This window comes from Papio anubis, chromosome 20 (assembly GCF_008728515.1).
Source record: "Papio anubis isolate 15944 chromosome 20, Panubis1.0, whole genome shotgun sequence".
In the NCBI taxonomy this organism is placed as follows: Eukaryota; Metazoa; Chordata; class Mammalia; order Primates; family Cercopithecidae; genus Papio; species Papio anubis.
Window position 1 is genome coordinate 40,311,013 of NC_044995.1, and position 13,110 is coordinate 40,324,122.

Consider the following 13,110-nt stretch of genomic DNA (forward strand, 5'->3'; position numbering starts at 1 on the left):
CTCAGGAGATTTTACAGCCATTTATTGTGCTCCAGTGAAATAGAAAAAAAAAGAAAGTGCTCGCGTTACAAACGCTGCTGTCACATCCACATAGTACGCCAGTCGCTGCAAACCAAACCGCGTGTGTCCGCTGGGTCTCTGGGCATGCAGTTTGCTCCCACTACGGGAATGCGGTGGGGGCAGGCCGAGCCTGGGCTCTGGGGGCTTTGCTGGGGGAGCTTCTGGTCCTGGGGGTACCCACTTGTGAGGGAGCGGGGGGACAGCTGGAATAGCTTTGCTCAGTGCGTCCTTTGGGCGCTGTTGGGGACACCCGGCTCTATGTTGGACCCCGTAGCACTAGAGAGCGGAGGGTCCCCTTCCCCCCAGTGGGCCCCCCATTCTCCCAGTCTGCTCTCTCCAAACTCTAACCCTGTAGAGGTTGAGTTCTACAGGGGCTGGAGGATGCCATGCAGGGAGAGGGGGTCGGCTGGGTCTGGCTGGATCCAGCCAAGAGCAGCAGCAGCCTCCCTTGGGGGGAAAACAGGGAAGGCCTCGTGGCCCTAGGCGGAATTGTAGTAGTTATGTGCGTGGTGGTTGTGGGCGGGCTCGCCCAGCTCCGGGTACTCAGGCGTCAGACAGTACTTGGGGTCATAGACCTGGCGTGGCAGCCCATACACCGTCATGCCCCGCTGCGAGGCGCCCTTGTTGCTGCCCATCTGCAGGCTGACATTGAGCGTGTCGCAGTGCTCCATGCCCAGCCCCGGCTCAAAGATCTGCCGCTTGGTCCCTGGCGCGGTCATGCCAGCCTGCGAAGGGTGATGTAGTCAGGCCATGGGGTGACCAGTGTCCTGGGCTTTGATGGCGTGCCCTGGGGGCCCCCACTCACCTGGCTGGCTCCTTTGTTGGTGCCCATCTGCAGGCTGATGGTCGCCTGGTCCAGAGGCTGGTCCGTGCCCAGCTTGGGGTCGTAGAGGTGGCGCCGGGTGCCGTAGGCCGTCATGCCCTGCTGGCTGGCAAACTTGTTGGTGCCCATCTAGGAAGTCAGAAGGAGAATCACACTAATAATTACAGACCTCATCATGGGCCACGAGGCGTAGCTGATGTGAGAGGGTGAGGCACTGCTTTAACATTTTTTTTTTTTTTTGAGACGGAGTCTCACTCTGTCTGTCGCCCAGGCTGGAGTGCAGTGGCCGGATCTCAGCTAACTGCAAGCTCCGTCTCCCGGGTTTACGCCATTCTCCTGCCTCAGCCTCGTCAGTAGCTGGGACTACAGGCGCCCACCACCACGCCCGGCTAGTTTTTTGTATTTTTTTAGTAAAGATGGGGTTTCGCCGTGTTAGCCAGGATTGTCTCAATCTCCTGACCTCGTGATCCGCCCATCTCAGCCTCCCAAAGTACTGGGATTACAGGCTTGAGTCGTGCCCGGCAACATTTTTTTTACTTTTTTTTTTTTTTTTTTTGAGACGGAGTCTTGCTCTGTTGCCCAGGCTGGAGTGCAGTGGCACGATCTCAGCTCACTGCAACCTCCATCTCCCAGGTTCAAGCAATTCTGCCTCAGCCTCCGGAGTAGCCAGGATCATAGGTGGGCATCACCACGCCTGGATAATTTTTTGTATTTTTAGTAGAAATGGGGTTTCACCACGTTGGCCAGGCTGGTCTCGAACTCCTGACCTCAGGTGATCCAGCCGCCTCAACCTCCCAAAGTGCTGGGATTACAGGGGTAAGCCACTGCACCCAGCCCATTTTTTATTTTATTTTTATATTTTACTTTGTTCTATTTTTTTGTTTTATTTTATTTTATTTGAGACAGCATCTCATTTGTTCCCAAGTTTAAGCAATTTTCCTGCCTCAGCCTCCCAGGTAGCTGGGACTACAGGCATGCACCACCACGCTGGCTAATTTTTGTATTTTTGGTAGAGACAGGGTTTCACCATGTTGGCCAAGCTGGCCTCGAACTCCTGACTTCAAGTGATCCTTCCGCCTTGGCCTCGCAAAGTGCTAGGATTACAGGTGTGAGCCACCACACCCGGCCCATTTTCATTTTTTAGAGACAGGGTCTCACTCTGTCGCCCAGGCTGGAGTCCAGTGATGCAATCATTGTAACCTTGAATGCTCAAGTGATTCTCCCCCTTCAGCCTCCCAAGTAGCTGGGATCACCGGCAGACACCACTACATTTGGCTAAACTCTTAAATTTGTTGTAGAGGTGGTGGTGCCCAGGCTGGTCTGAAACACCTGACCTCAAGTAATCCTCCTGCCTCAGCCTCCCAAAGTGCTGGAATTACAGGTGTGAGCCACTCCACCCTGCCTGAGGCACCATTTCGAGACTGGAACTGAGGCCCAGAGTGGGCCTATCACATGACTGACTTCTAGCATTCAAGTCCCAGCCTGCCACGCATCAGCTGGAAGATCTAGGCAAAAGCGAGCCAGCTTCTCCAAGCCTCAGTGTTCTCATCTGTGGAAAGGGTATGGTGAGAACAAGTACCTCTCTGCTAGGGTTGTTGGCAGAGTGAGTTTGTGAATGGAAGGTGCGGATAAGCACACTACCCGACCTATAGTATACTTAATGCCAAATATCCTGTCCCCAAAAGCCTTCAGACACCAGGATGCGCTCCTGGCTTCTATAACCTCTGCTGAGTGAGGACAGGGCAGTACCTGCAACCCGATGATGTTCCGCCCTTCTCTTAGCTTCTCCGGCTCGAATTTCCGCTCCTGCTTCTCTGCGTACTTCACCCCCACATTCACCTTGTTTCCTTTCGTCTTGGCCTGTGTGGGGCAGGGAAAGCAGGGACTGACGAGGGGGTCTCCAGGCTGCACAATCCCCTTGGACACTGTTTTTTTTTTTTTTTTTTTTGAGACGGAGTCTTGCTCTGTCACCCAGGCTGGGCAGTGGCACGATCTCGGCTCACTGCAGCCTCTGCCTTCCAGGTTCAAGCGATTCTCCTGCCTCAGCCTCCCAAGTAACTGGGATTACAGGCGTGTGCCACCACGCCTAGCTAATTTTCGTATTTTTAGTAGAGATGGGATTTCACCATGTTGGTGAAACCAGGCTGGTCTCAAACTCCCAACCTCAAGCAATCTGCTCACCTCAGCCTCCCAAGTGCTGGGATTACAGGCGTGAGCCACCGCGCCTGGCCCCCTTGGATGCTGTTGACAGCACCTGCTCCCCCATCCCTGCCCGCCAGTCACCTTCACTGGACTCAGGGGCACAAGTGGCCACACGTGCCACCCACCGCCCCCTGCCCAGCCTGCACCCACACTCACCATGCTGGCCAAAGCCAGAAGGGTGGACTGCACCTGTGTATGGTTGGTGTTCTCAAACAGGTCGTTGGCCTCAAAGATGTCGTGGGGCTTCACCCCATACTTGGTGATGGCCTTGATGAAGTTGCCAATGTTCTCCAGCTAGAGGGGGGCAGGTTGTGGTCACTGGGGGGAGGGGGGAGGTCTGAGGGGCTTGTGGGAACGGATGGAAGAGATTGGGTCTGGGCTCACCTGGTGCCAATTTTGGGTTGACTCATTGATCTTCTTCACAGAGCCTGGCTGCAGCTTATTGATGAATCTGAGAAGAGTGGGGAGGAGGTAAGAAAGGTGTCCCCCCAGGGCCGGGCGCGGTGGCTCACGCCTGTAATTCCAGCACTTTGGGAGGCCAAGGCGGGCGGATCACGAGGTCAGGAGAGCGAGACTATCCTGGCTAACATGGTGAAACCCATCTCTACTAAAAATACAAAAATTAGCCGGGCATGGTGATGCATGCCTGTAATCCCAGCTACTAAGGAGTCTGAGGCAAGAGAATCACTTGAACCTGGGAGGCAGAGGTTGAAGTGAGCTGAGATTGCAACACTGCACTCCAGCCTGGCGACAGAGTGAGACTACATTTCCAAAAAAAAAAAAGAAAGAAAGAAAGGTGTCCTCTACTCCCCCTCTTCAGCCCAGCCCAGCAGGAGCAGGGTGACAGGATGACCACAAGGGGCCATGCCATACCCTAGTGTCACTTCTCCCTGCAGTCAGCTCTCAGCTGCAGCCCCTCCAAACCACTGAAGTACATACACAAATGGGACGCTGATGCCAAGGAATTAGACTCAGGTCCCAGTCAGAAAGCCTGCTTATCCAAAGTGTATCTGAGTCTCCGGGATCTCCCAAGCCTCTCTGGCAGGCGTGTCTCAGCATCCTTTTCTCTTGTAGACAGCAGGGGCCTCTTCTCTGATTCACTCCTTTAATGATCTCATCTCTTTTTTTTTTTTTTTTTTTAATGCAGGGTCTGGCTCTGTCGCCCAGGCTGGAGTGCAGTGGTGCAATCACAGCTCACTGCAGCCTCAACTTCCCAGGCTCCAGCGATCCTCTCACAGCCTTCCGAGTAGCTGGGATCACAGGTGCACACCACCATGCCTGGCTATCTTTTTTTTTTAGAGATGGGGTTTCACTGTAGAGCCCAAGCTGGTGTCGAACTCCTGGGCTCAAGTGATCCTCCTGCCTCGGCCTCCCAAAATACTGGGATTACAGGCATGAGCGACAGCACCTGGCCTCATTCAGTCTCTTGACTTTAGGTACCTCCGTATGCCAGCAACTCCCTCGTTTCCCTGCAGCCTGTGTTTCTCGCCATCTCATCCAGCTCTCTCCGTGGGTATCTGGGCATCTCAAATCAAACTCACCCTGCTCCAGACTCCTGACATGCAGCTTCCTCCTCCAGACTCCCCGCTCCCTCCACCTGCCCTGCCTAGCAGTGCCCCCTTCTAGGTGCTCAGCCAGAGCCCTTGGACTTGCCCCCAACTCCCGCTTTCTCCTTCTCTCAGCCTCATATCCAGTCCCTCGAAAGTTTTTTGGCTCTGCCTTTTAATGAGTCCAGAAGCCCACTCACTGCTCCCTGCCACCTCCACCTGGGTCTCAGCCACCAGAGTCTGTTTCCTGTCCTCTTGGAATGGGCTCCCAACTTCCACTTCGTCCCCTGCAGACCCACCCTTCTTCATCCAGCAGCCAGATTTTTTTTTTTTTTTTTCAAGATGGAGTCTTGCTCTGTCACCCAGGCTGGAGTGCAGTGGCGCGATCTCGGCTCACTGCAACCTCTGTCTCCTGGGTTCAAGCTATTCTCCTGCTTCAGCCTCCCAAGCAGTTGGAATTACAGGTGCCCACCACCACGCTGCACTAATTTTTGTGTTTTTTTGTTTTTTTTTTTTGAGGCACAGTCTCACTCCGTCGGCCAGGCTGGAGTGCAGTGGCGTGATCTTGGCTCACTGCAAGCTCCGCCTTCCGAGTTCACGCCATTCTTCTGCCTCAGCCTCCTGAATAGCTGGGACTACAGGCGCCCACCACCGTGCCTGGCTAATTTTTTGTATTTTTAGTAGAGACAGGGTTTCACCATGTTAGTCAGGTTGGTTTTGAACTCCTGACCTCAAGTGATACCCCCACCTCAGCCTCCCAAAGTGCTGGGATTACAGGTGTGAGTCACCACACCTGGCCCAGAATGGCCATTTTTAAACAGTTCAAATTACCTTCCAGTTCCAAATCCTCCAGGAGCCTCCCACTGCCTTCAGAATGAAATCCTAAGTCCTCTGCATGGACTAAAAGGCCCTCTGTAGACCTGGGCGCAGTGGCTCACACCTGTAATCCCAGTGCTTTGGGAGGCCGAGACAGGAGGATGACTTGAGCCTAGGAGTTTGAGATCAGCCTGGGCAACATGGTGAGACCCATGTCTCTACAAAAAGAAAACCCCGAAAACTTCACCGGGCTTGGTGATGTGCGCCTGTAGTCCCAGCTACTGAGAAGGCTAGGGTTGAAGAGGCTGGGGTGAGAGGATCAACTGAGCCTAGGAAGTCGAGGCTGTAGTGAGCTATGATTGCTCCACTGTACTCCAGCCCGGGCACCAGAGCAAGACTCTGTCTCTAAATAAATAAATAAATGAAATAAAAGGCTCTCCACCATCTGACTCTCAGTTCACTCTGCGACTTCATCTCCACTTCTACTCAATCATTTGGTGCTCGTCACGCCAGCCTCCTCCTTGTTTCTTCGGACACCCCAAGCATGCTCCTATCTCAGGCCTTTGCACTGGTGGCCCCCTCTGCTTTGCTCACTCTTTTCTCAGGTCCCCTGAGTCCTCCCTCACTTCATCCAAGGTTCTGTTCAATTGTCACCTCTTCAGAGAGAGGCCTCCCAGACCACTCTCTAGGAAACTGCACACCCTCCACCCGCAGACGTCTGATGCACCTGACACTCCCAGCTTCCCTTCCGCTTGAATTTTCCCCAGAACAGACAAGTCTGTGATTATTTGATCAATGATTTGATTGATCTCTTCAACTAGGACTAAAAGTCCTTGAGCTCTCAGTCGAGTCTGTTCTGTTCACAGTTCCCAATGCCTAGATCAGAGCCTGGCACACAGCAGGAACTCATAAATGCTTCTTGCATGCATGAATGAATGAATGAGTGAATGACTGCACGGGTGACTGCACTACACTTTTGTTTTTTTTTGAGATGGGAGCCTCACCCTGTCACTCAGGCTGGAGTGCAGTGGTGCGATCTCGGCTCACTGCAAGCTCTGCCTCCCGGGTTCACGCCATTTTCCTGCCTCAGCCTCCTGAGTAGCTGGGACTACAAGCGCTCGCCACCATGCCCAGCTAATTTTTTGTATTTTTAGTAGAGATGGGGTTTCGCCATGTTAGCCAGGATGGTCTGGATCTCCTGATCTCATGATCCGCCCGCCTCGGCCTCCCAAAGTGCTGGGATTACAGGCGTGAGCCACCGCGTGCGGCCCACTCTTTTTTTTATATGTATACTTTAAGTTCTAGGGTACATGTGCACAACGTGCAGGTTTGATACATAGGTATACAAGTGCCATGTTGGTTTGCTGCACCCATCAACTCGTCATTTACATTAGGTCTTTTTTTTTTTTTTTTTTTTTGGGACAGGGTTTCACTGTCGCCCAGGCTGGAGTGCAGTGGCGTGATCATAGCTCACTGCAGCCTTGACTTCCAGGGCTCAAGCGATTCTCCCACCTCAGCCTCCCGAGTAGCTGGGACCACAGGTGCATGCCACCACGCCCAGCTAATCAAAACAAAAATTTTTGTAGAGATGGGATCTCACTATGTTGCCCAAGCTGGGACTGCATTGTTTGACGTCTGAGCCGTCCTCTGTCTGAGCTGGGACACCAGTGTGCCCACCTCCCCACCCGCCAATTCTTTGTTCCTAGTGGATGGGAATGGAACAAGGTAAAACACCCCTGACACCTCTTCTTCCCAGCATCTAGGATTTGATGAGGCTGCACCTTCAAAGTCTTCCGATCACACTCACAGTCACTCTGCCCTGGGTCAGACTCAAACGCAGATCAGGCCCAGATTGGGTTTAGGGCCCTACCATGCATTAAGATTGCAGTGGAACTGGGGCTTGGGAGCTGTTAGGGTTTTCACCTCCCTCAGCGATGAGGTTTTGAGGCGAGGAGAAAACCAGGGCTGGCAGGGTGCAGTGGTTCATGCCTGTAATCCCAGCATTTTGGGAAGCTAAGGCGGGCAGATCACTTGAGGTCAGGAGTTCGAGACCAGCCAGGCCAACATGGCAAAATCCCATCTCTACTAAAAATACAAAAGTTAGCTGGGCGAGGTGGTGGGTGCCTGTAATCCCAGCTGCTCAGGAGGCTGAAGCATGAGAATCACTTGAACCCGGACAGCAGAAGTTGCAGTGAGCTGAGATTGTGCTGCTGCACTCCAGCCTGGGTGACAGAGCAAGACTCCATCTCAAAAAAAAAAAAAAAAGAAGGTCAGGTGAGGTGGCTCATGCCTGTAATCTCAGCACTTTGGGAGGCCGAGGCAGGTGGATCACTTGAGGTCAGGAGTTCAAGAGCAGCCTGGTCAGCATGGTGAAATCCCATCTCTACTAAAAAAATGAATACAAAAATTAGCCGGGCATGGTGGTGTGTGCCTGTAATCCCAGCACTTTGGGAGGCCGAGGTACATGGATCAGTTGAAGTCAGGAGTTCGAAACCATCCTGGCCAACGTGGTGAAACCCCATCTCTACTGAAAAAAAAAAAATACAAAAATTAGCCAGGCATGGTGGTGTGTGCCTGTAATCCCAGCTACTGGGGAGGCTGAGGCAGGAGAATCGCTTGAACCCAGGAGGCAAAGGTTGCAGGGAGCCGAGATCGTGCCTCTGCACTGCAGCCTGGGCAGCAGAACAAGACTGTATCTCAAAAAAACAAAACAAAATGAAATCCAGAAAGAAAACCAGGGCCTACTTTAGTTATTGCTGCACATCTCTCCTCATGTCACCAAGCCAGCCATGAACAGCTGTTGACTGCTGCCTTTTAGCTGTGACTACTCTTTCTGGGGACTCTGGTGGCCATAGATAGGCCTACCCTGTATAGCATGGTGGTTAAGATTCTGGAGTCATTTCCCTTGAAACAGCGTGGGACCTGGTATAATGCATTTCACCTAACTGAGCCTCAGTTTTCTGTGCCTGTTAAATGGGCACAGTGATTACTGGCCACCCCAAAGGTATCCAATAGAAAGTGTTCAACTCAGTTCCAGGATCATGGTTGTTTTGGGGGTTGAGGGGGCTGCATGGAGTTGCCGGGGGTGCAGGGTCTGGGCTTTGAGAGCCTCACTCACTCGCAAAGAATGATGCCATCTTTGAGGCCGTCCATGAAGTTGTTGCCGATGCGACGGCCTGTCACCCCCTCGATCCACTCTCTCAGCTCCTGCTCCCGCTGGTGGTCGTACTTCTGGGCCAGCTGGGGCGGGGGGCACAGAGAAAGGGGTGAGGATGCAGTGGGGGCAGCCTGGGCTCCCTGGGTCCTAGCCGAGCCTCCTAGAGCCTGATCTCCCTCGTCCTTCCCAACTAAGGCGATTTTGCCCCAGATCACCCAGTTGGGAGGGTGGGGGCTGGGGAGGGCCGAGAGCCAGGGCTGAGGTGGCACCTGCCCAGGGGGCCATTCCGGGCATTCTGAGGTTTGGCACCAGGGAATGTAGACGAGGGGTGGGGTGTGGGGAGCTGGATCCTCTGAGCTAGAGGGGTGGCGCCTGGTCCCCTGGTTTTACGTCCAGGCCAAACTTGGGGCTTCTTTTCCTCTAGCCCTGCCCCCTCTGCGTCCCCTGTTGGAAGAAGGGGCACCTCAGGAAGGGAAGCAGGAAGTCTAAGGAGGTGCCCCTGGGTGCTGGCTTGCAGAGGTGTGCTGGTCATACATCTCTGTCTCTCCATGTCCCCCACGTCTTCGGCTCCCGGGCTCTGTCTCCGGTTAGGGGTAGAGGCTTGCACGTCTGTATATCTCTCTCCCCCTTATCAAGCCCCACGACTCCTCTGTCTCTCTCTTCCCCAGCGGTGTCTTTCCTTGGCCCAGTCTTGGGGTCCCCATCTCTCTGGGTGGCTAGTCCCTGTCTGGCCAGGGGCGGGGCTCTTGGGTCTTGCATCTCTGCTTCTCTAGGTCTTTCTCTGTCTCCAGGTTTCCTGCCTGGGGTGGGGGGTGGGGCTCTGTCTCCCTTCCCTGCCCCTCCATCCCTGTCTAGGTCTTATCTCGCTCCTGGCTCGCCCTCCCACGTCTGTCCCTAGGGTGTCTCAGGCTCCCAGTATCTCTCTCTGCCTCTCCCCCCGGCTTTTCCCTCTCTCCACCGTCCCCCTCCTCCCCCACTCCCATTTCTCCAGAACCCTCCGCCACAGTCCAGCCAGGCTCCCAGCCCCTAGGGGACCGGGCTGCCCTTTCTTCTCCTGGGTAGGTGGGGGGAGGTGGGAGGGGCGGCCCCCTCACCTGGCCCCGGCCCTGCCGCCCCCCACACCACCAGCCCGGCTTTATAAAGCAAACCGGCCCTTATATAGCGTGGCCTGGGCTCCCCGAGGCCGCCTTATAAGGCGCGGCGGCTCTGCGCGGCTCTGGGGCCGGCGCTGGGGGGAGGAGGGCGGCGCTGGGATCTGTCTCTCGCCCGAGAACCCGCCCCCAACCAGCCCCCTCCTCCAACCAGCCCCCTCCTCCAGCCCCGAGGATCCCCCGACCCAGGTTCCAACCTAGTCCCCCACTTCCTCACCACAGGACCCTGGGAAAAGCCACCCTGAGTCTCAGTGTTCCCCTCTGTCAAATGGGGCAGGAACTCCTCCCTCGGCAGTGCTGTTGGGACGATTCCAGTGGGCTGGAAACTTCAAGTTCTCCAGCTGGGAGAAGCTGAGACCATCCTGGTATATGGGGGGTGACTCCAGGGTCCGAGCGCTGTACCTGCTTTACCTGGGATCCCAGCTATTTGCCTCTCCTCTCCGAACCTGTTTACCCATCCATACCATGAAGGTGGTGTCCAGGTATCTTCCTAGCTCCACAGTTAGGAGACCCCTGCTGCACTTCTGATGCCCGCTTCCTGCCCTCCACCGTCCCCCTTTGCCTTCAGGATCTCCCACACTTTCCCGGCGTCACCTCCCAGGAGCCCCAGCTCTCAAGTGCTCCCCAGTTTCTTTGTGAGGCTGGGGGATATGGAAGAATCAACAAGTCTTCCCCCTATGTTGTTCCCCCCAAGAACACAAAGGGTTAAAAGAAGACTGATCAGGTGGGTATCTTTGCAATGGACTGACCCCCTCTGTTTATGTGTGGCTGTGTGCCCCCTATTCCACCCCAACCATAGCTGGGGGCTCTGGGATGTTCAGGGGGAGACAGGCAGCCCCTATCCCATATCACTCCCTTTTCCCCTCTTAGTTTCCAAGTCACATAGGATAGGCAGGAGGGGGTTCAAGGGACCCCAAGCTCGGGGCTCTGGCCTGGCAGGACGTGTGGGCCAGGCCAGGGAGGCCCTCCAGCCCTACCTTGTTCTTAACCTCGGCTGACAGCCCGTAGGCAGGGCCTCGGTTGAAGTGAGCAGAGGACATGCTGGCCGGTGGGCTCTGGCGGGGGGTAGTGGCGCAGTACTGACGCTGAGGACCAAGGCAGCAGCTGAAGTTCCGTCTGCACCCTCTTCCCTCCTCACACGTTTTTGAAGCTCCGGAGGCGGCCCGGGTCTCTTCCAAGGCCATTCCATTGGCTGTAGGGGCTTGCCAAGGGGCGGGGCACCCCCCCAACCTCTGCTGCCTTCCCCCCCCTTGTGATGTCAGGCCCTTGGTATTGGGAGCTGATTGTGTCATTGTTTCCACCTAGGGGGGCAGCCTACGTTATTCTGGGGGGGCTTGGTCAGACAGAGACCAGCCTTCTTCCACCCACCCCTCCCGCTGTCCATTGGGCCTCTGGCTGGGTCTGAGTCTCTTTGTCTCTGAGGTCTCTTTATCTCTCTGGAGTCTTGAGGCAGGACTGACACCCATGATAGTTTAGTGAGCACCATCCCGGGTTTATCTCCAGATACCAACAGTCTATAGCCTTAGGTAAGCCCCTTCTCCTCTCTAGGACTCTATGGCCACATCTGTAAAATGGGGCAATGATAGTGCCTGCCTCATGAGAGAGTTGTAAAGATCAGAAGAGTATGTCTCTTACATTCCCAGCACAGTGCCCGGCACAGCAGAGGGACTCGGGCCGCAGCATTCTTTTTTTTTAAGGCAAGGTTTCACTCTGTCCTCTCAACTGGAGTGCAGTGGCACAGTCACAGCTCACTGCAGCCTTGACCTCCCAGGCTCAAGTGATCCTCCCATCTCAGCCCATCCAAGTAGTTAGAATTACAGACTTGTGCCACCAACCTGGCTAATTTTATTTTATTTTTAGAGATGGGGTCTTGCTATGTTGCCCAGGCTGGTCTCAAATTTCTGGGCTCAAGCAATCTGCCCGCCTTGGCCTCCCAAAATGCTGGGATTTACAGGCATGAGTCACCATGCCCAGCCCATAGCATTCTTTATGCTGAGGGTCCAGCGCCCCCGTTCTGTCTCCTCCAGCCCCTCAAAAGGACCTGGGGGAGCAGACATCCTGGGTCTCACCCTCCCCATCCACTTGTGTGTCACTTGAACCACAGGGTGACTTTGTTGGCAAGTCCCAGGCCGTGAACTATGTCCCCCTCAAGCAACCCTACCTAGTGAGATCTAACCCCTGGACCACAGGATTGGATGCTATGCCCACACTATGCCCCACATGGCAAGGCCATGTTTGTTACACTTGGATGACATGTCTGCAACCTGCCACACACTAATGATACGTTAAGGATATGCAATTTATCGGTCACATGCTAATGACATGGCTGCAATATGCCAGATGACGTGGCCCTTATGTCAGGCCATGTTCCAAGCTCTGTACATATATTCATTCAATTATCATGACACCCTCAGAGGTGGACACTGTTATTATTATTATTATTATTATTATTATTATTTGGAGACAGAGTCTCACTCTATTCCCCAGGCTGGAGTGCAGTGACACTATCTCGGCTCACTGCAACCTCCACCTCCTGGCTTCAGGCGATTCTCCTGCCTCAGCCTCCCAAGTAGCTAGGATGACAGGTGCCTGCCACCACGCCTGGCTATTTTTTGTATGTTTAGTAGAGACGGGGTTTTGCCACGTTAGCCAGGCTGGTCTTGAACTCCTGACCTCAGTTGATCTGCCCACCTCGGCCTCGCAAAGTGCAGGGATTACAAGTGTGAGCCACCGTGACCAGCTGACACTGTTATTATTAATACAAGAACTTTGCTTTACAGGTGGGGAAACTGAGGCATGGGGCTTGGAATCACTTTTCCAGTGTCACACAGCAGGCCAGGGGCTGAGGAGAATTTGAGACCATGCTCCATGAACCTCAACTATGAGGCTAAGGTGGGGTTTCTCAACCTCCACACTGTGGACAGCTGAGGCTGGATAATTCTTCATGGTTGGGGGACTGTCCTGGGCACTCATTGTAAGACTTCAAGCGGCATCCCTGGCCTCTACCTGCTAGATGCCAGTAGCACTCTCTTGGTCCCAATAAACAGAAATGTTGAGGCACTGCGGCAGGAGTCTGTGGTCCCAGCTACTAAGGAGGCTGAGGTGGGAGGATCACTTGAGCCCAGGAGTTTGAGACCCATCTGGCCAACATAGAAAGACCATGGTCTCTAAAAAAGAAAAATTAAAAGAAGAAATGTCTACACACATTGCCAAATGTCCCCTGGTTGGGGTCGGGGTGGAAGCAGATCATCCCTGTTTGCAAACCACTGAGCTAAGGCAACGTGCCAGTTGATGGCGTGTCATGATATGTCAAACATACACGAAAATACATAAAATACGAGGCCAAGGTGGGAG

At 54.3% G+C, this 13,110-nt stretch overlaps 1 protein-coding gene across 2 annotated transcripts; it reads right to left on the bottom strand.

Annotated features, from left to right (window-relative positions):
* Positions 1–11,001, bottom strand: CNN1 (calponin 1). Of its 2 annotated transcripts, none has more exons than XM_003914937.4 (7): positions 10,734–11,001; positions 8,567–8,688; positions 3,470–3,536; positions 3,242–3,379; positions 2,633–2,743; positions 866–1,012; positions 1–785 (listed from the first exon to the last, which is right to left on the bottom strand). In XM_003914937.4, exons 1-7 carry the CDS (start codon positions 10,938–10,940, stop codon positions 540–542), a joined length of 1,038 nt encoding a protein of 345 aa, XP_003914986.1. In that variant the 5' UTR covers positions 10,941–11,001; the 3' UTR covers positions 1–539. The 2 variants fall into 2 exon arrangements, with proteins under 2 accessions (XP_003914986.1, XP_009191817.1); XM_009193553.3 differs by lacking the exon at positions 10,734–11,001 and adding an exon at positions 9,069–9,516.
* Between the last annotated feature and the right edge of the window lie 2,109 nt (positions 11,002–13,110).

Bases quoted from the DNA above. Each gene is read 5' to 3' on its own strand.
- CNN1 (XM_003914937.4), bottom strand. From the start codon at position 10,940: ATGGCCTTGGAAGAGACCCGGGCCGCCTCCGGAGCTTCAAAAACGTGT. The intron at 3,537-8,566 runs GTGAGTGAGGCT...CACTCTTCTCAG, and splicing joins GATGGCATCATTCTTTGCGA to ATTCATCAATAAGCTGCAGC. The intron at 2,744-3,241 runs GTGAGTGTGGGT...TGCCCCACACAG, and splicing joins TTCTGGCTTTGGCCAGCATG to GCCAAGACGAAAGGAAACAA.